The sequence below is a fragment of the Grus americana genome, chromosome 11 (assembly GCF_028858705.1).
Source record: "Grus americana isolate bGruAme1 chromosome 11, bGruAme1.mat, whole genome shotgun sequence".
Classification (NCBI taxonomy): Eukaryota; Metazoa; Chordata; class Aves; order Gruiformes; family Gruidae; genus Grus; species Grus americana.
The window spans coordinates 16,953,681-16,981,531 of NC_072862.1; the positions used below are offsets into that span (position 1 = coordinate 16,953,681).

General features: G+C 46.4%; 1 protein-coding gene across 1 annotated transcript in view; it reads right to left on the reverse strand.

Moving 5' to 3' along the window:
- The window catches only part of DNAH1 (dynein axonemal heavy chain 1), a 76,012-nt gene extending 49,733 nt beyond the window's left edge, over positions 1–26,279 (reverse strand). The window contains exons 1-19 of the mRNA XM_054838129.1: positions 26,252–26,279; positions 21,282–21,534; positions 20,621–20,693; positions 18,059–18,233; positions 16,828–16,984; positions 16,160–16,292; positions 15,381–15,542; positions 14,591–14,843; positions 13,182–13,339; positions 12,183–12,394; positions 10,651–10,949; positions 9,492–9,642; positions 8,716–8,909; positions 7,171–7,396; positions 6,420–6,539; positions 5,543–5,625; positions 3,944–4,085; positions 2,718–2,873; positions 1,555–1,753 (exon numbers count right to left, since the gene is read on the reverse strand). Coding sequence (XP_054694104.1) covers positions 1,555–1,753; positions 2,718–2,873; positions 3,944–4,085; positions 5,543–5,625; positions 6,420–6,539; positions 7,171–7,396; positions 8,716–8,909; positions 9,492–9,642; positions 10,651–10,949; positions 12,183–12,394; positions 13,182–13,339; positions 14,591–14,843; positions 15,381–15,542; positions 16,160–16,292; positions 16,828–16,984; positions 18,059–18,233; positions 20,621–20,693; positions 21,282–21,494 — 3,106 coding nt within the window. The 5' untranslated portion in view covers positions 21,495–21,534; positions 26,252–26,279. The remainder of the gene's footprint in view (positions 1–1,554; positions 1,754–2,717; positions 2,874–3,943; positions 4,086–5,542; positions 5,626–6,419; positions 6,540–7,170; positions 7,397–8,715; positions 8,910–9,491; positions 9,643–10,650; positions 10,950–12,182; positions 12,395–13,181; positions 13,340–14,590; positions 14,844–15,380; positions 15,543–16,159; positions 16,293–16,827; positions 16,985–18,058; positions 18,234–20,620; positions 20,694–21,281; positions 21,535–26,251) is intronic.
- Positions 26,280–27,851: the final 1,572 nt, after the last annotated feature.

A 27,851-nucleotide genomic window follows, 5' to 3' on the forward strand; every position in this document is an offset into this window, starting at 1 on the left:
TAGCCTAGAGCTCACTGGAAGACACGAAGCAAACAAATTTAATTCCTTAAGATGGGCCCAAGCACGGTCCCATCTGCCAACAGATATTTTAGAAGCTCTGGTTATTGTTCCAAAATCTTCACTTCCTTAACTAGATCGGGTTGTGAGTTATCTCTTGCTCCAGCTCAGGCCACCCTACATAGAAGATGGACACTATACACAGGAACTAAAAATACGCTAGGATCACAACTAGCTGTGGAAATGGAAAGCAGGCAGGAGAGACCCTGCCAGCCTATGGCCACACTAGAACCAAAGGTACTTTCGCCTCACAGGAAGGACAAAGTCTCCTGGAAGCCTGCGTTTCTACACTGTTCACATCCTGCTCTTTTTCAGTTTGTGCTATTGCGAGTAAAGCAATGGACAGGCAAAGAACATGGGACTTGCTTCCTTTCCAAAATCTGGCTCCAGCATGCACCTCCTTTTATCACACCCTGCATGGTTGCTCTGCACACTCACAGCAGGGATGGGGCCACCTCACACTCCCTGCTAGGTCGTATGCAAAGACAAGGCAGACTCAAGGACGAAGCATGTATTTTACCAGGTGCCAGGGAATATTGCAATGAATATGAGCAGGTATTCTTAGTATTTCTGTTTACCATAATGATTCATAGTTACTCACGCATCCACTCATCACCTCCTCCATTGGGGCTGATTCATGGCATTGTTTAAGAGCGAGTTCAAGTTAAAAAGGATGAATCAAAAATCTCCCACTGCAAAATATATTTCAATCTAAGCCATCTGGCAGGAGATTTTAGAATTAGCTCTAAAGAATGACCAGTGCATCTCTGAGAATCATGGAATGGGAAGTTAAACTACAACTGAAGCCTCAATTCCAGCTTTACTAGGAGTCATGATTAAAAGATCTTCACATGAATTGCAAGGGCTGGATGCGGTCATCTAAACTTCATACACATTCTGGCAGGAAAGAAAATGGTTATTACATGCCACAGATCATTTCCAGATTTTGCAGTTTCATTTTATTCATAACAAAGTCAAGATCTCTTCTGGCTTTCCATTAAATTCACTGGCCAATACAGAAAATAAGATTGGCCAAGAAAACAGCACCTGGAAGACCCAGATTCAAGTTCCTTTGCTGCCTGAATTTTGTAAGGGCTTAAACCCACATGTCTAGCCACTGGGCTGTGTAGTAATTCTCTATGACTAGTCTGGATTATTTTACTTTATATAAATGAGTAAATATTAACTGCAACATAAGAGGGTGGCTTTTATCTCAGTACTGTCTTGGGAATTAGGTATAAAAGGGATTTGCAGCCTAGTTGTTTCCATGCCAAACTGGTACTTCAAGCAGCAAACTAGCATCTAGATGTGAATCATCACCGTTCCAGAAAAAAAAAAAGTGGAAAAATAACTTTGCTAGCATTTTCTCAGCTGGCTCTAATACACACAACAAATTCATATGACATCCTGACAATCCCTGTTCAGAGCACCCTGTGACATGCCTCACATCAAAATGCTGATAGGCACCAACTTCCTTTCCCCAGACTGCATATCTACCTGGTGAATCCTTGAACTGCTTCACACATCTCTGCATTGTTTTAAAAGAGTCGCTGACATTCTTTTCTAGCTGCTCAGCCTCAATTTCCATGAGAGGATCATTCATCCAGCTCTCATTCCACTGCATCCAGTCTGACACTGTAGTCCAGAGATCATAGTATGGCTGGAAGTCCTTAACCATCTTGGACAGCTTGCTGTACTTTGGAAAGAGAGAAAAAGAAAGCATAAGCGACAAGTGTATTCTCTGGATGACAGCTTGCATGTCAAAAGGCCAAAAAGGGCACAATTCTTTTTTGAATCTCAAGCAAGCAATGAGAAAACATGTATTTCAAGAGGATGTATCAGACTACCTTCTCCTAAGACCATAACAGAGATTCCAAGGGAGAGCAACTAGCAGAGCCGGGCTTTACACATTCAGGCCAAAATGCATCCATGGAGCTGTGCCTGAACCATGAAAGCACTCTCTCCACTTGCATCTACAAATGCTCTGCTGCAGAATGCAGAAGACTTTGATGGGCAGACCATGCACAACCGGTGAAAGCACACACTGCACATCATATCAAAACTTGGCTCCTTACAGGAAAGGAGAACTAACCACAGACTGAGAGGTAGGAAAGGATCACATGAACTCCACTTCTGCTCTGCAGCCAGACTGGGCTGGTCGTGGATGACAATGATTCATTGGCAGCTGAACAGCCACAGGCAAAAATGAGCGTTTGCAACTATATAAACTGTTGCCTTAGGAGAACACGCTACACTCCAAGCCCAGCCAGCTGCCTGCACACCACTATACAACCACTCATTCACGTCTATATAGCTGCAGTAATAGCCTTACAGCAATGCTGCTTCAAGACTTTCCCCATCCAATTCCTCCCCATTAACAACACTCAGATGTGAGTGTGGGCACCCAACATCTCTCACAGAAGTGGTAATATCAGGCCCATGAGCTGCCTTCCACATTTGCTGGGATCAGCTCTTCTGCAGCACAATGGAGTGATGGAGCAGTGTGGTCACTCTACAGGACCGCGGAACAGTTCATCAGATAAACCAAAAGAGCATGAAGGATTCCTTCCTGAGGAACTGCGTCTCATTGTTTGCTCTACCTACCACCGAGAAGGCCCAACAAAGATTAGGGTCCTGTAGGTACAGGACCTGATGCTTACATTAGTAGCTTTGATCCCAAAGATTCTTTCCCTGTTGTTGTAGAGAATTGCCAGATTCTGAAGCTCCTTCAGCTGCTTCCTGACCTCCCTTGCTTTGTTAGCCAACTCATGAGCTTGGTTAACATCTGTCTGGATGGAAAATCCACCTACAGTCAGCTGGAAGAGAAAAGGCAGGCATGAGGTGCGGCTCTGAAGCTGAGTGCTGCCTCTGGAGACCTCAGCTTCCTGGTGTGCTCTTTGTTACATTCAAAGGCAAGATTTTTATGTTCACAGTTTCACCTCCCCCAACCCAATTCCACTTCTGTTTAGACCACAATGAAAGGGGTGAGGAGAAGCAATAACTGCTGGTCAGGTGGTTGAAAGTGCAAATGTGACGATCAGCAGCTTTTTGTCTTTGTGACAATAGTTAATCCCTGAGGAGTAGGAGCAATAAGACTGTGCTCAAATTTCTTGCTACTGAATTTATACTGTCATTAGTTACAGAATCAATGAAGTGAAAATGATAGCTCTATAGGTCACTCAATTTGTTTCCAAGAATTAACAACACAAGTCCAGAGCTTCTCTAATAACTTTTCTGTTTTGTTTTGGTGGTTTGGGTTGGTTTGGCTGTTTTGCAGTTTTGTTTGTTGTTTTGTTTTTTTTTAAATCCAGTGTTGGGGTATTATCATTTGGAAGGCTATTTCCAGGATCATCTAGGTCACTGATTACAGCCTTTCCAAGACGGCTTTTTTCCCCTGTATTTAAGAGGTTTTGGTGAAAAATAAAATTCAGACTGTTTCAGCAGAAACCAGCGGTATCTCAGCTCCAAACCTCTGCTATTGTTTTAGGGTCTTTCACACGAGATGAGTTCCATGACTGAATGCTGTGTTTTCCCCCTTGATGGCAGCGCATCACGGGAGATGGTCTGCAGGGAACTGAGTACACAAGAAAGAAAAACGAGGTGCACGGATTGCCTGAGCAGAATATTGTACCTTGATGAACATCTTCCTAGTGAAAAATCAGTATTTCTGTAAAGAGTATTGTCCTTCACACAGAAATGAAACTCTTACTCAAAAGCCCAACTTCCAATAAAAAACAGGGAGGGTGGGTAGATAATTTTTGGTCCAACAATACATTGACCTGAAAACTCATCTGACTAAATTCTCATCTGAAAGTTTCCCACCTGGCTGACCGCAAGAACTTCAAGCCCCCCTTCTCTGGACAGTTTATTGTCAGTGGCTTAATACCTGCATCTCTTCCAGTTTGTCTTGAAAGCCATTCTGATCCATGACCTGGATTTTGCGAAATTTGTCTTCATCCTCCAGGTGCTGGAGCCGAATGGACTCAGCTTGCATAGTTATTTTCAGTGGCCAGTAACTTGCAGTCCACCTGCACTCGCATGATATTACAAACAAACAAAAAAAAAGAAAAAAAAAGAAAAAAAGAAGAAAAGAGGAGAGAGAAGCTGTTTGAGCATATGTTTGAAATGCTGAAAATAACAGAATGAGAAGGCCAACTCCCACCAAACAAGGAAGCTTTACAACAACAGAAACATATGTGGTTTCAACAAAACAATTTTTTTTCATCTTTTCTTGTTGATATGCAGTCCTTGTGACTAGGCTATTCACATGGAGAGGGCTGGGGAGAAGTGGAGGGCCTTTTTAAAAAGAACAAATCTAGTACGTTGCTGAAAAGCTAGGAGACAGCAAAATAACAGTTGGCATACAGAGGGAATGTCTGGCTTTGAATGTATTCACAAGGAACTGAAAAAAAAAATGGGGTCAGAGTCTTGGCTTGTGGCTTTTCAGGGCTACTGAAAAAGCCAGTCTCCTGTTAAGCAGGGCAGTGAGGGGCCAGGGTAACCCAGACAGATTGAAGCCCTGGACAGCAAGGCTTCTGCAGAGGGCCCTGGGGGGGTGCAATGCAGACACAAGAAAGGCTGCACAAAGTGGCTGCTCATGCCAAGACAGGTTTATTGGTTCTTGCTCAGCTGTTGCCCACCGATTCCTCCATTTGGACTTGTTAGCTTGTGCACAATGCCAGACGCAAACTTTGCAGCATTATGCTCGAGGTCACACCCCTCCCAGCGCCTGGGGATGGAGCTATCTCCTGCTAGTTCTGTGTGTGTGCCACGTCTGTCCAGGGCCATACAGCTACCTCTGTGCTAAGCTGTCCTAGAGCTGAGCTGCCTTCCTGCAGGTTCTGTGGGTTTGGGGTTTTTTTTGCACTGTGCATCCCATGTTTCTAGTTTCAGGAGCACTCTGCAGAGACTCGCTCAGGTTGCAGACACACTGGACTAAGTCCATGTCATATGAGAGGTGCTTCCAGGGCTGAGCTGACTTTGGAAGCTATGTAGCTGTTTGTGAGCTGACTCAGCTATGGGGGCATAGTCAGACCCCAATCTGAACAACATAGCCAAAGATAAAACTAAGAGAGACTGCATGGAAAAGAAATGCAGTAGTAATACAGAGTTCATGCTCCTTCCTAGTCCTAAGAAAGCCCCAGGAGTGTTCCTATCTTGGAAGTGTTCATTCAGTTTCAGACACAGACTAAACTGTGCACTTTGAGACCTTGCAAATGTCTCAAAAAAACCAAGAGAAAAAGACCTTTAATACGTTAAACAGGTTAATAGCTACCAGTTTGCCTTGCCCCAGGCCATAAGGCAGCATGAACCCACACTTCTTCTCTACAAACTTCATTTCAAGAATTCAGTGCTCATATAGCCTTGAGAGGCACTTAAAAGTTCTGCTGGAGCCCTTGATAGACACACAGCCCCTGAAGCACTGAGAATGGTAATTGCTGCAAAGTGTCCCACTTTGACAGTGGGAGAAAAGCCTTGTGCTCACTTGTCATTGAAATCTTCTTCGGTAAGATTGTAAAGGAATTCCTCCATGACCTTGTAATCTTCCATGACTTGACTAATCAGTTCCTGCACAGGGTGAGAGAAAGAGACAAAAAATAGACACCTTTAGACCATGCTGATTCCAACTCTCTGGTGTATACCTCATTTTCATGAGGTGCCTCTGAAGGGCGTTAGTCACACAAGCTTAATGCGATGTAGGCTGCTCCTCTGGTGTGTGAACAGTGGGAATGGATGTACAACCCCTTGTTCTGTGACTGATCACGCCATCATCACCCTCTGTTCTATATGAATGAAAAGAAGTGTGACCTAGTGGATAAAGTGCTGGACAGAAATTGAGTGTTTTGGGTTATCCTCCAGGTTCTTTCCTTGGCATGGACAAGTCAGCTTACAGCTTGATGCCTTTGTTCCCCATTTGTTCAGCTGGGAGAAGACCTACACTTCAAATAACTTTGAAATAACTTGGGACTAGCATGTCCTATTAGAAGAAATACATTAACAGCAATATGAGCATTTAGTAGCAAAAATATTTTCTTGAAAACAACATTCATTTTTAGAAGACAGCTATTGAGTACACAAATACAGAATGGATCATGAAGATAGCAAAAGCATACATTAGTCTTTTAGGCAAGATTTTTACCTGCTATTTTATTTTGCATAGATATTTAAATTCGTGATATGTGTGTTTAAAAATACGAATCTTAGGAATTACAAAAATACAAAGCCAGGAATCTTACGCCATTGCATGCAAAGACATCCAAGCAAAAAACCTGGAGTTCTGCTTGAGACACAACACATTGCATTGACAAATTTCCTCCTCACTTCCCTTGGTGTCCCCCCCCCATAAGGAGAGCATGCACTACCTCCTGCACAGCCAGCTGCTCGGGGACTCCCTTCATCCACTCCCGCAGCTCAGCCAGCTCCTCAATACTGTTTGGTTTCTCATGCATTTTGCAGCTGACGGCTTTATATGCATTACAGATCTGCAGAAGGACACAGCAGAGAAAAGACCATCAAAAAGCCATTAATTGCTAATGGGCAAACCAGAAAACCTGCCATGATCCACCCACTTCCCATTCTGAAGGTGGTCTAAAGTGATGAGTACACAGCCCTGTTCCATCTTTTTCTTTCCACAGTCTTTCTCCATCCATCTCATTTGAGCTCAAATGGAACGAGACTGCCAAAAAAAGAGGAAGAGGAACCTTAGGTGTGTAGTTGAAATGATGACAATAACAGATTTAGACAACCCTCTGGCAGATGCTATTGTCTATATCCCAGTTATCCTCAGAGCAAGCAGAAGGACCTTCCAGTTGTCTACTAGGCAGATCTTTTCAACCCACTAACACTTTTCTATAAGATGGCAGGGTCTTGAAGAATTTAATCTCAAGAGATACAGCTTTCAGGCACATAATTAATTTATGCTTGATTTGCTTGAGTCTACATATCTCCCCTCTAGTCATTTTTTTAAATAATCATGCTGATGCAATCTTTAAAATGTTCTCATTAATGTGGCCTCAGTTGCTGTCTTTTGGCCGTTTCACAAACACAGTGCCTTCAAAAGCAGAAGGACAAGACAAGACACGGACAGATAATCTATTGAACCAGGTAACTTACATTCTCCACCTGCAAATGGAGGTCTTTAGCCAGTATGTCCAACATGGAAGTGGCAAGCGCTTTGTATTTTTCAAACAGATTTTGCTTAACACCTTCTATGTTGACATGGAAGGGACCAATGACAATAGAACTAGGTAGAGCATTGTCCAGGTTCTCCTTTTCAGACAAGTGCATGTTTACTATACTCTTCACCTCCTGGGCTGATGGACACTGCTCTTCGTAGTCCCTGTAAATGAAAACACCAACAAAAATAAGGTAATGTAAACCTTAAGATTATTTGAGCATCGAGGCTGTTTGTAGGATGTCCAGATGTGTCCGCCCAAAGGATCAAGACATCGAATTAATAATGAGTATTTCTACTGTTAGTAAAACATGCATCTGTTTGAATGTACACTACTTTCTGCAAGCACAGACTGAGAGGGTAACAGACCCTTGTAGACCTTACAACCAAAGATCTGCCTACAGAGGAAGCAAGGAGTGTTTGTATCACACTCAAGTACATGAGTGCTAGCTTTAACTGAGCATGGAAAGCTATAGTACCAAAGACATACCACATAAAGTCCATTGATTTGGGTGACCAGCCTGCACTGAAGGCTCTGCTTCAGCGTCTTCAATGCTACGGTTACCAGCACCAAGCAGAGGAAGCCAGGCTGCCTGTGCCTACCTGCACTGCAGCTACACAGATGTAGCAGTGTAGACAGGGCCCAGTTTCAGAAGATGTGTATATGAGAAGACATGGAACTAGTATGTAGCTGAGGAACATTACTGGGGAACAAGGGAAGGGACAGACTCAAATCTACAACGGGTTTTAGAGCACAATAGGCGTGGAGTGGAATAAGAGTACAAAATATTTTAGCTGCAGAAAAGGAGTGGAAGAAAGAGATGAAAGAGGTAATAAGGCAAGAAGAGAGGGAGAGACAAAATGAAAGCACTGGTGTAAACAGGGCAAGATCAGGAGGCACCTTGGGCGAGGGCAGGCACTTCAGTGTGTTCTGGGAAGAGACAGGAATTTGTCAGATGGGACTTGTAAATTGATTAAGCTGGAATAATAAAAGAGAAAAAGGGCTTCATTCCCACTATTTGGAGAAAACTTGAGGCCTAAAAAGAAGACCATTAAAGTAACAGAGGCTAAAGGACAGCATAGGTGCAAAGAGTTTTGGCAGTGAAAACAATGAGGCCAAAACAAAAGAAAACATCGCTTTCTACAGAACGTTATCAGCCTGAACAGACGCTATTTGAAGGAGGTCAGAGTCAAGTATGCTAACTGGATTTTCAAACAGGATGAGTCATTTTTAGGGCCATTAATATCTCCAATTACACTTACAAACATGACAGGAATGTCAGAGGCAGGAAGAAATTCTCACTGCCACCACCAATGTCCTTTAAAAGCACAGGTCATTGCCCAGGGCTGAAGGCTGCCTCTGAGGGATGCCTGATCTCACATCTGAGACACGTCTCGCACATTCATGGTCTCACAACAGGTCCCACATTCTCACACACATCCACACAACAGCTTCTGAAAAGCCTTGCCCTTTAGCCACTTACCTTAGAAAGTACTGGATGTCATTGTTATTTAGCTCTAAGAACTTCTCATATTTCTTGGCGTAGGCTTGGAGAGGGATCAGTGCCTTTTGAATGGCAGACCGCATAACCTCACGTAGTTTTTCCACTTCTGGTTCGTGCAAGCCCACCGAGTCCAGCCAGGGTGTGCCTGGGATAGGTATGTCTTCCAACACATACTGGAAGAGAAAGGAGAGAGGTCTTTCAGGACTAGCAGACTTAAACATGCCTCCTCAGGAGAGGGGCAAGACAATCAGTGGCACCTTTGGGAAGTCATGCAGTCCACCCTTCTACATTGTGCCAGGAATTGTTTTATCAGTTTTATGTTACCCCCCCAAAAGAGGAGGATCTAGGGAGATAGATAGGTCCTTTGACAGTAACAGGCAGAAGGATGCATGTGCAGAAGGGATCTGCACCAGACTGATGACACTGGAAAAGTTGCTGTTTCCTTTATGAGTCTGCTTTACCAGCTGCCATACACTAAAGGCAACCAGGCTACTTAGGATATGTCTCCACAGAACCCACAGCACCAAAACAGAGACAGCAGCCACATAAAATAGCTACAGGGTTGGGGAGCTTGAAGAAATCCTGTCAGAATAGAACTGCATTAGAACAGTGCTATGCAAATTGATTTAATTTGATTCCCAACTACCCACTTCTGCAACTCCTTCCCTCAGTACAAGCTCAGGGTGTCTATGCCAAGCTGCAATGCACTGAGGAGGCTTGCACAGCTATAGCACTGTTGGTGCAGAAGAGTTCACCTTCTCCAGCTGTGGGACAGTGTGAGTCACTAGGATTCCCTCGCTGAACAGAGAAATGAGAGACTTCTCAAAGCTCTCCACAGGGGGGCTGAAGTGAACACCACTGCTGTCTAATACAAGCTCTGCTACAAAGAGCGGATTCCTTTGAGGCCTGCAGTGGGAAGAGATAAGAAAGAACAGAAATGCTTTTTGAGACAATGGCACACATCTATATTGCTCTGGTGCTGATAGTAAAGTGCTTACTGGACAGGAAAGGGAAGCAGAGGAGAGGAGGACTCTCTCATGCAGATGAAGGTATGAAACACTGAGCTCTGAAATCACCAGTGAAGACACTGAGACCTTCCGTCTATCAAAGGTGAAGGAAGTGTCAATCACAACATATCCAGATCCCCAAAAGTAATAACCTTATGTTGAGAATTGGAGCTGCTTTACAGAAAAATTTCAGATGCTCTTCAAACCAGGCATTCAGCATCTCCAATATACCCTTAAAACACACCTTCCAGAAGTTATATTCAGTATCTCCCTATCTTGTGTGTTACCAGCATGGCTCAGGATCAGCTGAAGTCAGTGTTAAGACTTGCACTGATTTCAAGGTAAAAGGTCTCAATGTGAGTGGCAGGGTTTTTTTTTTTTTCTTTTCTTCCTGTTTTCAATTTCTAAAGCTACCTTTTTTAATACCATGAAGGACAGAAATCCTTAAATCAATACTCAGCAGAAGAAAATTCTAGGCACTGTGGCAACCTGAGTTTTGTATTCTTTAGAGATCCCAAGCCAGATCCTACTCCTGAGTTTTAATCCAAGAATGGAATTAGGCAGCCATGCCTCCTGGTATTCTTCTTCTCACCATCCAGAAAAAAGCTAGCAGTAATTATTTGCTCCCTCAAGAATGCTAGAAGTGGCTAATCTTTAGAACAGTATGTCAAAGTAGCAGACCTTGGTTCTGCCTCATATCACCACCAGCAACCTGAAATCTACTAACAGAGCAGCCAGTTCTGCGACATTCTTCCAGACCCAAGTAAACGTGTCAGGTGGAGGACTGGGGGGAACAGCCCAGCCTAAAGCTCCCAGTGCAAAGATTGCTTGCAAAGAGAGCAGTTAGAAAGACAATGACACCACACTTTTCTGCTCTTTCCACCCTTTTTTCCTCTCCTTTCCTTACCTGTAGGGACTATTGATGAGGTCATCTCCCCATTCCATGTCCTCTGAGCAATTCAGGATACCATGGCAAGCATCCAGCAAAAGCTGGGTGAAGCTGATCAGTGAGTTCTGGACCAGATAGCGCACAGAGTCCTGAAGGATGAATTTGATGCGCTTCATCAGCTTACGCAGTTTGGACATCTGGTAGACATCCCAGTGGCTCTCTTCCAGGTTGTACAAGCCTTTGCCTCCATCTCTCAGGTTGCTCTTTACTGCAGTCTTTAGAGTATTGATCCAAGTATCCTTGAGAAACACCTGAACCTAGGGCGAAGAAACAAAGCAAGCTGTGTAATCCTCCAAGGGCTGGTGGGGAAGCAGTATGGTGAGGTTAGCTGCTAGCTGGGACTGCTGGACCTTTCTCTGCTGTGAGAGATAACTGTTCTCTCAGAGCTGCGGCAGCTAAACAGTAGCTCTCAAATCCATGCATGCACACGTGGCATCTGAACCTGGTCTTACATCTCCTTCACTGGCAAAAGACCTACAAGAAGAAAGCCTGATATTAAAAAGCAGGATTGCTCTACTCTTTCTTTTTATACACAGTGTTTCCTTTTTGTTCTCTTTTCTATAGAGCAGTATCCCTGGAGCTGCCTGTGTCAGGGTCCGTCATAAAAACTTGTGTAGACACTATGATGAGCAAGTAAAGGACAGAATGTTGTCTTCTCTTGACAAGTGAGGAGAAAGAAGAGAAGCAGCCAAGGGCAGCAGCATTCTGCAGTGTTTTAATTTATTAAAATACCACCAAGTGTCACTTTTGCTCCACAGGCAGCTGCTGTTTGTGCGCAATAAAACAACCTCAGTCACCGAGTGGATGACAGCACTGCCTAGCTGAAACAGCATGGGACTGAGAAGGACCAGCACACGCCCCCTGCCACTGATTTACTGTGTAACCCTGCGCAAGCTACTCCCTGAGGCCACATCCAGGGTGCAATGTCCTGCCCTCATTTAGAGGGCATGAAGATATTCTGGCGAGAGTTACCACAGAGTTGCAAATTTTTGTCCTAGTCTGTCTGCTGGCATTGCAAACAGAGTAATTTAATTAAGTACATAAAGAACACAGAGTGTAGAGAAGCATTACCCCTGTGAGTGCTTCAGGAGGAATCAAAGTTCTTGTGCCTTGCAGCTGGAGGGATGGGGAAATAAAAACAAAAAACCTGGAAACTTTTGAGTGCCAACCAGGACTCTTATCTGCGTGGAGACCAGGAGGAGGAAAGAGGGGTTGTAGCCCTATGTGGCCACTTGTTCAACACATGACTAAGAGCACGGTCAGCATTGGCTGATGCTAACTAGGGGGCTCTGGCTCTTCCAGCCCATTCTCCCCACATCCCAACAAATTTGACATGCACATGCAAATTCCTGCCTGCTCTACCCACAATGTCTCCTTTGAAAGCTCCTCTGTTTCCAGGGAATTGATCTGCAGCTGCTGCATCTGTCTAATACACACTAACAGTCCTGCTGCCTGCTCCATGTGTTCACCCCACCGCTTCCTCTGCTCACCTGAGCGAAGGACTGGGTCTGGATCTGTTCAAACTCCTCCAAGCAGAGATGCTTGCCTAAGGTTGTGTTAAACAGAGGCATGGTGGCTGCCTTGTTGCACTCATCTTGCACCTGTGTAAGGAGAAGGATGACTTCTGGCCTGGTGAGGAGTGAGACAAAGTTGAATTCTGTTTGTCGTTCATCAAAAGGATAGTCTGGGATCCAGATGAGCCCTGGCACCAAAAAAAGAACATGTTATTGTCTGCAATGGCCATCCCAGCTTCTGTTTTAGAGGAAGAGTACAGCTTCCTTTGGGACAGCACTTGTGAAAAGGACTGTCCTCTGATGCACAGGCCTCATCATGTAGCAGTTTCAGCAGATGGCTGGATAAAAGAGAGTCTCTGCTCTGCAGCAGAGACTTTCTGCAGCCTCCTGTTAGGGGCTGAGGGACTGTCTTGGTGCCTGACCTTCCTGAGGCTTTGGCTCATGAAGTTTCCATGAGAAAGAACATTGGACTTGAAGAATCTTCCCACCAAGGCTCCAAGGCACAGCTGAGTCACCTCATCTGTGAGAGGCCACTTGTGAACGACCTCAAGGCATTCCAACCTTCGGAAGATTGAAGTGCACAAAATATGCCCACCCCCCATCTTTACTGTGGTCATTTTCCTCCGGTTTGGGACTCTAAAAGAGCCTGAGCCCTCTGTCACACCTGAGGCATGCCACAGCTGAGCACAGCAAATGGAAGGCAGTTAAGCTAATTACACTGCCATGCATTTGGTGCCATTAAGGGTACACTTGCAGCTTAGGTAATGTGCCATACTGAGGTAACATGAACATGCAAATATACCCTAAAAAAGAGCAGACATACTCAAAAGTCTCATATAATCTCCTGCTGCTGCCCCTCATGAGCCCTAATCATTAACACGAACCTGAGAGTTTCTACAACAAAGCATGAATCCCATCGAAGACAAGAAGTCCTATAACCATGCCAAATTCAAACCGTTTCACTGTGTCCCGTACCTGTCTCTGGTACTTTCTTCTCCTCTTTGTCTGGCAGGGTGACATAAGAAAACATCTGAGGTTTGGAAGTGATGACTCTGTCAAAGTTCATCCTGTTCATGGTATGTTCATAGTCTAATCTCACTTCTTTCTCCAGGCAGCACATACGGTCTAATACCCTGTTACAAGATATGGAAACAATGATAAGCCATGGTGTTTGAGCAGAAGTATGTCTGGACCTTTACTGCAAAACCCACCCTTCACTCCCTCCCTCCTGGATTTGCTAACCCAGAAGCCCACCTACTACTGAATGCATTATGAGAGCTGTGCAGACAATGAAGCAACCAGCAAAGCTATCAACGGGACATTTAATGGCAGAGGCAAGTGAGGACCTGGGCCTAGGACTGCAGCCTTCTCAAGTGTCTTTTCAGATCGAAGCAAAATCTCCACTGGGGAGAAGCGTTACAGAGGGAGGGGGAAATAACCAAGAACTGAGGAAGCTAGCTGTCAGTTCTGGAAAAGTTGGGCTATCTGAGCTGTCCTCCCAACTCCCTCCTGCTGAACACCTCTTGACATCAGTTTCCTCAGCCAGACCATGAGCATAAGTGCTGAAACCCTGCTCTGCTTGCCCTAGGAAATCATCATCCTTCACCTTGAGCAGGCAGAGTACTTTATGCCTGTATTTCTGCTCACAAACAGAGACTAATTATGCTCCTACTCTCTAGTTTAGGCTGGCAGACCATGCAGCCCTTCACACCTTCCTGTCTCTGAGCAGGGCAATCAGTCATGGCTGATTCCCAGTGACACCATCAACAGCTCATGATTCATCAGCCCAGGGACTCTTAAAACACCTTCCTGATATGAACTGCATCTCAAAGAGACACTCGATTATATCCAGGTGGAGATCTCCTGTTGTTTGCTTTGCCCTGTGCAGATCATCTTTTGATTTGTTTTAGCAGCTGTTAATAGGTAGAAGAGTCACCAGCAGACAACCGCCAACTCTCTGGAGATAGCTGGTGGTCTGCAGATCAATTCAGCCATGACTTATCTGTTCCCTGAAAGCACAGGGAGACAGCAAGGTCAACCATGCCATTTCTGTCCAACCTTCCAGCTGTCGAAGGCCACTTAACTGCAGGTATAAGCATGGCTCAGTGGATCTGCATATGAAGTACATCTACTTCATCTGGGAATGCTGACAGATCACCCATCCTGTACATGTGTCCCTGGGGCTCTTGTCCTACCTATTTCTGATGAGACTCTGGGCAAGAGGGTGGTGTGCATATGCACAGGCTGGAAGGCAGACAAGATCCACGGTCTGTGAGTTGGATGCTCAAGATTTGCCTCCATTGCCACTTGTTTTATAGCCCTATGAAGTCCTACAATGTTAATGGACTGAAGACTGAGACCCCAGACATGTACTGATGCTTTACCTCTTCTCTTTCTTCAGTTTGGGAGTATGCATAGCCAACAGCTTCATTCTCTGCAGGCTCTTCTCGCTGATGCTATTTAGACCATCTGTGGGCATGCAGTCCACATACAGGTGATACAGTAGCAGCGCCTGTGTCTTCTTACGCAAGCTGTTGGCAGAAACTACCCGTTGTGCGAACACCTGGGGATCTTCAGCTAGAAACAGTAGGCAAACTCGTGGCACCCAGTACTGACATGACAACAATGGGGCTCTTCCTGGGAAACGAAAGTAAAGCTTACAAGAGTCTATAGGGAAAATGAAACTCAGAATGGCTTGCAATGCTGACAGTAGCTTTTTGATGGACAATATAATTGGGCTGGCTTAGTGGAGATCAAAATGAGGGACCAAAGCTGAGGAGAGCAAGAGACAAGGAGCATGGAATTAGCAGCATCTCCAAACCTTTCAAGAGGAGGGTACTTCATCTTAATCTGTCCACATTCCCCCTCAAAATGGCATTGCGCAGAAAGACCATCATTTAACTTTTCTTGAAGGCAGGAAAGATGGGAGCCAGAAAAAAAAGAAAGGTATCTCCAAAGGGAAGGCCTCAAATATGTTGTCAAATTAAGGTGTGGACTTCTCTCCCCTGGAGGTTTTTCCAGACAGGTTAAACAGACACATGTCAAGAGTGATAACAGGGAAGGGAATTAAATGACTTCTTGACATCCTTCCCATCTCTACCTAGGACCAGCGTGGGTAATGAACTGGCTCTCACAGTATATGCCAGGTCCCTAAAGGCCTTACTTGAAACACACCTTCTGGAGTTATTCCTCCATTAAGGATGGGTCTCCCTTCTTCATCCCGTACCAGCCCATTCTTATCTGTTTTATGGACCAAGTAGAGCTCTGTCTCTTTGTCGTAATCCAGAACACCAACATCAATCCACTTGTAGATTAACTTCTGGCTTTTGGGGTCCTCTGAGAGAATCAAGGATTAAAACAGGGTTAGTCCATTCTCCTGGAAGCTACAGCAAATGGACTTTCCTGATCAGAGCGGTGATGCTACAGTCAAATCCACTTACTAGTCTGAATCTCAGTCAATCTCACATCATTTCTGTTGTGATTAACTAAATAATGAACTCAGGTCTTACAGCTTAGCATTTCTGATGTCCACATCACTTAACTGGCCACAGATTTACTACCTGGATTTTCACTGCAGTCTGAACTTGACTTCTGACCCTGCTCTTGCAGTGAAATCCAGGCAGAACATACTGTGTGCAAGCTAACTAATTTCATGATGATACCTACGTATCAATAAAGCGAAATTTTGACTATACTGACTTCCAGGCACAGAAACAGGAAGGCAAAAGGCAGAGACTACTTCTAAAAAAGTGGAAACAGTGAGTCCATGGTAGGACTGAGAGTCAGTGAGATCCCTGGTCTCTTGCTCTGCCTGCCTGAGCCTGGTCAGAACAAAATACTGCTTTTCTGCTATTCAGAACTGCATACATCAGAATCTACAGGCTCCCTTCTGCTGAACGGGCCTGTAACTGTTGGCACTGCCTTGCTTGAGCAGTATCTCATTCAAGCTTTACCGTGTCCAAGTACATCATCTGTAGGTAGAAGTGCTCTTCCAGGCACTGGCTTTCTGTCGTGAGATCCTGGCTCCAGTCCTAGTGAGATCCACTCTTCTGGATTTCGACAGTCATATTCATCATTGTCAAATATCTAAAAAGCCAGGACATGAGTGAAATGAAATCTTACTTCAGAGAGAAGAAAACACCCGATACAAAATTTCATGAAAGGAAAATTAACATGCAGTTCCTAAATGAGCTACAAAAATGGAAAACAGTTCAGGTGCAAAAGCCGTGCTGATCTTTGATCAACAATCTTCTCCCATACAGCAATATCAGTACCTCTAGCCCTTTCCTAGGGAGCAAAGACCACCACTGAGAGAGGTCTCATGCAATAACACTGCTGACTACTGCATTTGGAAGGAAACGTGAGATGATACCTTTTCTTTGGACACACAAATGACAGTGAGGAGCACCCTCCAGGACTATTAGTTCTGATGGAAGTTGTGGGCACCCTGCAGAAGACGCTCAGCATCTTGTAGAGATCCTTCAGGGCCCAACCCTGTTCTCAAGCACTTCCTTTTTTATCACTTGTTGTATCAATGATGGCTAAGTGTCCTGCAATTCCCAGAAACATCCTGGAGTATAAGCAATGAGATAGATCATGAGCGGCAAACATGCTTTCTTACCTTTAATGGGAGGTAGATGGGAAAGACAGGATCTTTCTTCTCCTCAATAGTAGGCATATTGTCAGGATCATGGTGCCTTGGCATCAGCTGATTGGAGTCTATCCCCTTGCTGGCTAACAGCTGAGCAATATCAAAGCTGAGGTATAGCTGTCTCCTCCTGTTTTGAATCAGATGGGGAAATAACCACTTAATGCGCCTAGAAGGGCTCCCATGCCTACAACTGCACTTTTTGATCGTGCACCCCTATCAGTAAAAAAGATTTTGAGCGCACACCACATACATGTCTATTTCTTCATTTATAGAATAAAATAGTTCAGTCGGAAGGGATCTACAACAATCATTTAGTCCAATTTAAAAATTATACACATGTACCACTGTACTAATATATTATGTGCATTATAGATGCCCTGGTTTCAGCTGCGATGATAGTTATTTTCTTCCTAGTAGTGGGTATACTGCTGTGTTTTGGATTTAGGATGAGAATAATGTTGATAAAACACTGATATTTTGGTTGTTGCCAGGCAATGTTTACACCAAGTCAAGGTCTTTTCTGCTTCTCACACTGCCCTGCCAGCGAGGAGGCTGGGGGTGCACAAGAAGCTGGGAGGGGACACGACCAGGACAGCTGACCCCAACTGACCAAAGGGATATTCCATACCATATGATGTCATGCTCAGTATATAACTTAGGGGAAGCTGCTGGGGGTTTAGACAGTGGCTTAGGAACTAGCTGGGCATCGATGGTCTGCAGGTGGTGACCAATTGTGCTAGGCATCACTTGTTTTGTATATTCTATTATCATCATGATTATTATTATTTTCATCCTTTTCTGTCCTATTAAACTGCCTTTATCTCAACCTATGACTTTTACTTCTGTTTTTTTTTTTCCCCTGATTCTCTCCCCCACTGTGGGGAGCAGTAAGCAAACGGCTGTGTGGTTGTTTTAGCTGCCTACGAGGTTAAACCATGACAACACAGCATACACGAAAATAGAAATTAAAAAAGGATGAGAAAAAGATGAAATAAACACTATTTAAAAAAACATTTTCTTCCTGCATCCCAGTGAATTGTCTTGTGCACCCCCTGCAATGTGCACACCCCACTTTGGAGACCAACTGCCTTACAGGGTAATATTTTCCTAAAGATTTTTGACATCTTTAGGCAAACATCAACACCTTAATCTGCTGTGTCCATTCTATAATGATGCCTCTAGCCACTTTCTGGTAACTTACCTCTCTACTTCAATCTTCCGAGAGCATTGCCCTGGAAGCCCTTGGAAAGGAATCTGCACTTTCGGCTTAAATGATTGTACTGGGAAATCCGACTTGATGAGGTTCTCAGTGGTTGGTCCAATCACTTGTTTATCCAGGACACTTCCAAAGTCATCAGGCATCTTGAAGGTTGTGACTAAGAGATAAAGAGAAACACAGGTCTGAAACCACCAGACATGGCTCTGCTTTACATTCACACACACAGGACTCTGCTGTCTCCTGGGCTGTCTGCAGAAGTCACTTCACCAGATTTGTGAGAGAAATAAAGCAAACATCAGGAAGACCTTTTTTCCTGCTGCAATATGTCATTATGGTTTTCCAGTATCAAAAGGACGGCATAGAAGAAGCCTCTGCTGAGAATTACTGTCATGCACCTTATTAGGAGGTAGGGCACTGTCCTGGCTCTAAAGAGCTCTGTTCTGTTCCCAGCTTTGCTACAGACTTCCTACATGATGGTGGGTGAGTTACTGCCTCTAGTGCATGGCTTCCCTCACTCTCAGAGAAGAGTGGGATTCCCCTGCCTCCCTGGGGTGGCTGCAGACCAAGAGTCCGTCCTAGCTGGGAGGAACTCGGTCAAGATCGTGATAAAGGGCTTATGAATACTACAGGAGAAAACAAGCCGCTCAGGTGATCTTTATATGTCGAAGTCCCTATTCACACCTTCTTGGGACAAACCTCTCCTCAGTTTTTGCTCAAGCAAACCTCCCACTCACATCAGCAGTGGTATGAGAAAAAATTGAGTTAAACAGCTAACAATCTCACAATTTGGCCAAATGTTTTCAATGGAAATTTGAACTAAGCAAAACGTATACATTTCCAACAACTGGCTGAAATTAAACCATGTCATTTACCCCATAAATAAATCAAACTGTTTATATTGCTAAACAAGCCGCAAATAATAGAACAGCAGCAAACTGGGAATTCGAAGCTTAACCTAAATTAAGTAATTGCATGCAAGCTTTAAAGAGCACTATTCCCTAGACGGAGCTAAGCATTGAGCTAAAAATAGATTTTAGTGGAGTGAGAGCTTTTCATTTGATGAACTTTCACACTTTACCAAGGAGAAACTTAAGGATCTGGGTTGCAAGCAGGTATTTTGGACACCAAGCTTTGGAACCAATCCTTCACCCTGCTCCATGTGCTTCTGCTTGCGTCATGGATGTGACCCCTTGATTTCAAACCAATCATGCAGAGCAGTCAATAATGCTGAAGCCAGATAGGTTTCAGGATGATCAGGTACAGAAAGGGTCCTCTCAGAGGTCACTCTCCTGCCCTTCTTAAATGGCCCCTGAACTGGCTCCTCTCTCTCTACTCCTCTCTCTTAGGAAGGATTCCTAGCCTCGAATAAATACGATCCTAAACGTTTCCATTGTCCATACCAACATGGATGCTTACAATAATTTTGAGGAATCCCTAAAATGCAGAGAAATTACTACAGCTCCTTTAGCCTCATGCATATCTCTTACTTGGGGTCTTTACAGAATGGCCCTGATTTATATTTGTTGTCAGAGAGCACAGCTGTTCCAATTTTGTCACTTCATTGTTGCAAAATCCATGGCACCATCCATTATGGCACTTTGTGCACTATCAACTATTTATGTCAATACTTAGCGTTTCATTTGCATTTACATTTCCAGCTTGATAGCTTCTTCCCCCTTGAAGAAGCAGCAGATCATAAATAGAGATCTGTCTCCACTTGTTAGGGATGAGTCTAGCTTGTCAAGATTCACTTGAGGATGCAGTCATTTGTCCTCACTCATGAAAATAAATGTCACTTCTGAGTACAGGAAGGTGGTATATATAGTTACCATCTTTCTCTAAGACTAAAATCCTCTCACATGCACACTTTCTCCCCATCCACTGCCAGCCTATGATCCATAGCCCCGAGAGTGCTCTAGGGGCCAGGACAGCACTGGCAAACCTTTCAACCATGCTCTGTTCCTATATTTGAGCATCCATGATACAACAAGCTGTTGTAAGCAGGTGGGACTGGCAGGTCTGTATACATAAAGAACCCTTGCATCTAGGGAGAACAAGCCACTCTAGGGTGCAGTTGGATACAGAGTGAATAAATGAGACAGGACCATGATTTTGGCTATGGGTACCTAGATCCTGAATACAGCTCTCTTGGGCAGGTCCCATTTTCACAGGGGCATTGCTGGCTCCATACCCAATGATAACACATGGAAATTCAGTGCTCTCCTGGCACATGGCCTGTGGGACCAAACTCCCATACGCAGCAATGCAGTCTACCCTGAACCGTGGGGGGGAGTAGATATAACCAGGAGAAGAGGGAGCATGGTTTTACCACCCAGTCAGATCACCTCGCTCCACCTCTAAATTAAATTTGCTTTTCATGGGACATTCAAGCAGCTCAGCACCATTCCTGGCACTGACAGGAGAGTGAAAACAGAGCACTACCCTAGAGTCATCAGCCTAGTTCCCAGAATGGTCACTATAAGCAACCAGAAGAGTTTATGGCCTCATTTCCTGCCACAACACATTTCCTCTCAGTATACTTACCTTTAGGAGTGTGCTGCTCGAGGTCTGCCTGTCTTAGCAAAGCATGGTACATACAGGGGCCAGCACAAACATCCTGAAATGCAGCATGTGAAGGAAGCGTCAGAGATAACAGAGCAGTTGTAGCACAGTGGGAGGGTGGGTTACAGAGGTCCAGAGAGAAAGTGAGACTGCAAGACCAACTTTACCAGAGCTTTAGGGTCAATTCAGACTGTGAGTAATGATAAGAAAAGGCTCAGAGAGGCACAAATACCTGGAAACTTCAGCACAATGCACTGAGAGGCAGGGGATTTGTCAGCAGAGTGCAGCCTGATGTCAGCTTACAATGTGGATTGGGGGCTGATGAGGCAGGCACTCATTAGGGTTTTACTTCCAAATATCATCTGCAGTCACAACCATATGCCTGCCAGGCTGAGAGGGCATCCTAAACCCAGGCAACATCATGACAACAGTGATAGCACCGGCCACTGAGGAATGCAGCACGACTATGATCAGGAAGAGCCTTATGGCTTCATTTTCTAAGAGTCAAGGTCTTGCACAAAGGCCTCTGACCAAAATGAAAGGCTAGGACCTGGGGTGAAAACTATATTTCTCCATACCAGGTATACTATAGGTCCTGCTATTGTAGGACAGCGGTAGAAAAAGAATTGCTCTTTGCACTTACCTGCGAGATGTTGGAGGCTCCTGGAGTGGGGACATCAGTGTAAAACATATTTTGTCTAAAGGCTGAGCATTTTTTTGGCTCCTGGTTGTAGCTATCAGGAAGCAACAAACTCGTTCCTGGACTGCAGTCCCAGCATGAAGCCCCATTGCTGGTATCAGGAGGGTTGGGGCTTCCACCCAGAGAATTTGTCAAATCCTTCTTTGCTTTATCCATCTTCTTAGGAGAACAATGCTGTGATGCAACTCTGGGCTTGCTAGAGTAGAAAGACATTGAGCCTGTTAAACACTCTTTGGCACTCCTCCACGCCCTCCCACTGCGCTGGGTATCATTGACTTGCTAAGACGAGTGGGTAACAAGGTAGGCTTGACCCCCTGCTTTGATACCAAGTGCTGCCTTCACGACCTGGGGGCCACTGGTCTCACGTGCCTGACTCAATGGCTCACTAACCCCAGGAAAGAAGAGTGCTTTATTATTCCAAATGGGTTTTGGAGGGGGAAAACCAGCAATATATGCATGAAAAGCTGCCTTCCTGAAGCAGCAGGGGCTTCCCGGATCTGTGGCAGCATTCAAGAGGCTGCCAAGAGAATTGAGCAAACTGGGACTACAACAGAAATGCTACTTTTGCTGTACCCAAATCCCTTAAAAACCTTGTCACACTTGACTCCAGTGTGAGTAGGCTACAGCCTAGATACCAACACAGCTACTCCCAGGTGTAAAGTCTGACTCTTTCATTTAAATAATTCAGTAGAGATGTTTAAGCATCGACTAACGAATATTAAAACAGAGCCAGAAGCTCCCCACTCTCTCATTCTGCAGGGGATATTTTTGCTGGTGATCTCAGCTCACAAATAACTTCTACTCTTCCACCTTGGGAGACACAAGTCCAGGCAAACATCACAGCTGTACGGCTTTGTTTTATAAAAACCTTTGCACACTGAGAGATACTAATTAAAAGCAGCCCTCGGACTTCTGGCACGATGATAATGCAACCCTTGATTTTAGGCTTGTCTAAACACAGAGATGACTACTGTAACCAATTAGTACAGCTAAAGTGACACCAGCCCCTCCAGCCTGCACACACATGTGCCAATGTAACGATATATGTATACCCGCATAGCTTATTCCTATAAATTATGAGTCAAAGCTCTCCACGGCGTCTCTCAAGGCTACACCAGTGCAATACAGCTTATTCATCAATTCCTGCTCAGTGCTAGACCCAGACTCCTCATCCAGCCCTACCTGCCTAACAGTTTGTGTCCTGCACCCTTGCCAGGACCGCACGTCTGCCTTGCTTGCTTCTGGAGGCCAAGCCCCACAACAGGCTGCTCTGCGGGAGTCTTCCAGCACTAGAAAGCCCTTGCCTGGTCTTGCAGGCCACAGCTGGCACAGTACGTGCCTGGAGGTACATCCTGACCATGTCTGGAGACGACAACACAGGGTCCCTTCCTGCAATGTCCTCTCTGCTCTTGAATGGAGTGAAAACTCTGCTCATCCTATACTCTTGATCAGAGAGGGCAATTTTTTCTAAATTTCACCTTGCTGTCTCTGCAAGAATGAATCGGGTACACACAGCAGAGAAAGCATTACATGAATGCCGGAGATAAGAGGGAATAACTGTGCTGGTTTATTATTGCAGGTTCAAGCCAGTGCACAATTTTGAGAGGTTGATTCAAAAAAAGAAATCAGATAATAAATCAAGGTTACCATGATGCGAATCCTTTAAGTGAAACAGAGTAAACAAACAGATTGGAGAGACTTGGGAGATGAGATCAATAATACCCCCTCCCCTCCTTCAAGCTAGAAATTCTCAAATCTTTCTCCTCAGCTTCTCTTTGGCGCTGCAACTGGAACCTCATACCCTGAAGAATGCATTTTCCATGGAGGATTTTGGTTTTATTAGCTATTTTATGCTCTGGCCATATCTATTTTAGCAGCCCAGCAGGATTGATTGGTATCAGCCTAGATCCAAGGATTCCTGATGAATCACTGCTGGACTCTTTCGTGCCTGCTGCACTGGCACAGAGAACAGCAGCAAGGTGGAACGACCCTGCGGTGGCTCCCCTGATATGTCACCTGAGCATCCTCTTCCTGGGTGCAGCAGCAGAGGTGGTGATGTGACTTACTGTACTTCTGCCTCTTAGGACCAGAATCCTAAATCCACCCAATTCAAAAAAGCTAACTCCAGGATGCAAAGTTCATCTGAACCTTTAGTAGGGTGAGTGACTGAGCCCACTCCCAATTTAGCAGGACTGGCAATCTCTGCCTAGAACCAAAATAATGTGGCTGCTGCTGCTGATGGCTGAGTTCCTGTGATGGGGGAAGTGTGTACCAAGCCTGCCCACAGCAGGCCTAATTCTTCACTGCTTTGCTCCCCATGTACTCACTCACACCTCCATAAAGTCCTTGCTGAGCACTTACCTCAAAATAAAACAACCCCCTACTCAGTGTCCAGCTCAAAACCATCCATCTGTCACGCTCTCACAGCTGCACAGAGGGAAGGTCTGGTGTTTGTAAATGCAAAAAAACCTGACACACACCACCCAAAATAAAGAACAAAAACAGGCCTCCAAAGTTTTCCCAGCAATTCCCCAGACAGATGAGTAGAACAGCTTGTCTGAGCATGCTAAAGCTGATATAGAGATGGGAGAAATGCTAAGGACAAAGGGAATCCTATTCTGCCACCCCAGCTTCTGGGATGTGGCCAGGGTTTCCAGCAAGGAGATAGAAACCAGAGTCTGGCAAGGAGCTCACTCCGGTGCCAGCTTCCAGCTAGTGGGTGGTTTGGTGTTCCCATCCAGCTCTCGGGAACGGTCTCTGGATTAGTTTAAAAGATGAGAAGAGAGATCCTCTCTCTTTTATTCAGCCTAGCTGCTGAGCCAAGGGGCTTATTGCAGAGCAGTTCACTGTTCCCCAGCCTCCAACTCTGCCAATGGCACCTTCCACCTTTCTGTTCCCCAAAAAACAAGCAGCATGCAGGTCTTGATTTGGGGAGCTTCTTCCCCATCCTCCATCCAAAGGTAACCCCGGACCCTCATCCCTGGGCAGCAGAGCTTGGCGTGGATTGCTGAGGCTGTCACTGCTCGGGGAAAGGAACAACTTCCATTTTGCAGCGAGCACACAAAGGCAGCCCAAGCTTTCAGCCAGCTCTGCTAGAGCAACTGCTGATGGTGTGAAACAGCCCGCGCTCGAGGGATTTCTTGGTTGCTCGAGAGATCCTGAAGAAAAGCAGTGAAACTGCCCAGAGCCCTGTTAGTGTCACACTTTGGCAGCTGTGGGCAGGAGGCCAGCTGCATGCCATGTTTGTAGCGTTCAATCCCTTCCTACTTGGAGCACTTTCCTCAGGGCTGGAACCCCCCTTCAACAAGGCGGGTGGAAAAAAAGTTTAGCTCATCACAAGTAGATGAGATGTCTTCCTGAAAGCAGATCCTCTGCCCACCTCAATAACCCTTCACTCCCTGCTGCCCCTTTGCAGCCAGGAGCATCTCCCCGCTCTTCAATGGCAAACATCTGCCTGGCACCAAGCCACCCCAGCTTTAGCTATAATAACCTTCAAAAAAATTTTCACGACTGCTGAAACACCCATCTTTCCAGCAGTTCAGTCATGCTCTCTCACACCTGAAAAGCATATTTCCTAGATATACCAGGTACCTTGTACTATGCTAAACTGAACTATTCAAAATGAGAGCGTATTCTAATGGCACTGCTGACACAACATTAGCTGCAGCATCTGTGTGTCATCGTGGCAAAACTATAATTACAATTTCTCGGTAAATCCAGGCTTTACATATCCAAGAAGTCAAAACTCCCACGTGTCTTGCTCAATGTCTGGTAAGAGCTTTTTGATCTGTTGCCTCTACTTCAATTCTTTGATCCAAAGCTTTGACAAAATGGACTCTTTTCTTTCAAATAAGGTTCAAAACAGCTAAAAATTGCAACAGAAAAAAGTACTTTAAAAATAATCTAACCCCTAAGCAAAACCACAAATTGAAATCTTGTAGTCATTTATCTGAAATCTATTTATCTGTGGGTAGCCAGAACCTCAACTACTACACTACCCAGACACCAATATGCGGAAATTCCTTCTTCCTATAATTTAAGCCATATAATATAAGCTCAGACAAGGCGATGCACTCTCAACAAACTGCTTTAAACATTATCCTCTACTTCAAATCTCTTCTACTTTAAAAAAGGAGTTGAAAGTAATTCCGAGTTTTATAGCAGCCCATTCCCTCCGACAATTTGCGTGGTCTTAAAATTGATTTTCCTCCGGGTTTTTAAATGCATTCCTTTCTCCATGGGAAAGCACCGCGCAACCACCGCTAGAACCTGAGGACGCAGGGGGGAACAGCAAGACTGATGACAAACGGCGTTGCTCATTACACAGAGAGCCTTAATGACAAGGTTACACCACAGTTTTGAGGTTATAGCCATGGCGGGTGCTACAAGACACCACACAAAGTATTTAGACCGTGACTCCAACAATGTTTGTCTCGTTTATGAAGTACAACAGCCTCCATTGCTACCGGGGCGCAGGGGAAGCAACCCAAGGGCAGTAACTAATTGCGCTAATTGTGGCGATGGGACAGAGCGAGGCACCCTGAGGGAGGGGGAGCTGCTCCCCACGCCCTGCTTTGTGGCAGGGGGACACCCACTTCTGACCCTCTGAGGAATCCAAACCCTGCCCGACATTTCCAGCGTCTTGAAAAACACGAGGGGAACTCGCTCATCACCCACACCTGCGTGTCCGTCCGTCCATCCACCCGTTTGTGCACCCGCCCGGCCACCCACCTGCCCGGCCCTCAGCCCGCCATTGTCCTGCCGGCCCAGACCTCCTGCCCTCACCGCCGCTGGGCCCAGCCCGGCGGGGCCCCGCTCCCCCCTCACCCCAAGTCCCTCCTCAGACCCCGGCCCACTCCCGGCCGAGGACGTGGCGGCGCTGCCCGGCCCGGGAGGTGGCGGGCGGTACGCACCGGGCGGCCCGGCTGCAGGCGCCGGACGCCGGCCTCGTTGCTACGGGAGAAGGGGGCGGGCGCAACCATCCCGCTGGAAGGGGCGCCTCCCCCCTCCCGCCCGGGGCTGTTGGGCTGGCCCGGGGGAGGCGCCGGGCAGCCCAGGCCGGGCAGCGGCGTGCCCCGGGCGGGGGGGGGACGGGGCGGTGTCAGGGGCCGGCGGGGCTTTCGCGGTACGGCAGGCACGTCCGCGGGGCCGCCGCCGAGTCCCTAGGGCCGCCTCAGAGCCACCACCAAGTGCCCAGTGCAACCACAAAGCCACCACAGGGCCGCCACGGAGTCCCCAGTGCCACCGCAAAGTCACCGCCACAAAACCCCCAGTGCCACCTCGGAGCCACCACAGCCCTGCCGTAGGACAGCCACAGAGGACGTAGGACATCATTGTCATAGAGCCACCACAGAACTGCCACCAGAAGCCACTGCCACCGAGCCACCACCAGCCCTTGTCTTCCAGGGCTGCCTGCCCCAGGGTGCGGGTGTTCGGCCATCCCACCGAGGAGCTGGCCTCCACCACCAAGTGCCTCTGCGGACAGCCGCCATTCCCTGTGTGAGGGAGGCGGGGGGCTGCTCCGGTGCCACCTTCCACGCCAGCTGGCTGCCAACCCCACCGGCGGCTGTCCAGAAAGGTCCAGCAGATCCCTCCTTCATCCATCGCAGCCCCAAAGCCATTATAGGTATGCAGTTAGCAGGATGTAGAGCTGCACGATGGCTTGTCAATGGCCAAGCTTATGTACCCATGGAAGTCTTGAGCGGCCACATCTAGGGGGTCATGTCAGGTGGGGATGGGTGACTACCACCACGTGCTACAACCCTGGAGAACATGTCATGCCCTACAGAGGGAAAGGGGACACTGGGTCCTGCTGGGAGGGGATGGTGAGGAAGGGACAAGCAGTGCTTGCCCTGCGGGGGAGTGAGGAGGAACAGGTTTGGATTATTTTGGGGGAGAGGAGGAGGTGGAAGGAGAGAAGAGATTTAAAGAGAAAAAAAAAAGCTGGAAAAGATCTAGCATGAAGGAAGGCAAGGGGCAGAGGAGGAGGAGGAAGAAGAAAGGATAAAGCAGGAGACCAGAGCAGAGGCTCCTGCAGGAGGGGAGCTGTGGGCAGGTGGATGGGCAGGGGCTGCTTCATAGACCCGCAATCCTGTTGCTGCCCAGCTCTGCACCCGGGAAGGTACAAGGCCTAGAAAGCAGGCCCGGAAGAGCAGAGCTCTGCAGGGCTTCCTGAGGACAAAGCAGGCGGCAGGCTGGCCGGAGGGGCATTGCATGGGGGCAGAGGGTCAGGCAGGGCAGACCAGGGCGGGGGGGATGCCACGGGGCAGCAGCAGAGCCCAGGCCATGAGCACCGGCTCCTCTCCCTGCCCCGGCACCCACCGGGGAACCGGCTCCACTTGGGTGCAGAGGGCCTGGGAGCAAGGGGTGGAAGAGGCACTTGTGCCATCCAAAAATTTGCAGGCAAGGGGATGTGAGGTTTGGGCAGAGAGAGGTGGAGGCTGTGGCAGGCAGAGACTCAAGGAAGAAAACACAAGCTTCTCCGGATAAGCAAGCTCCCTCCCAGCAATGCTC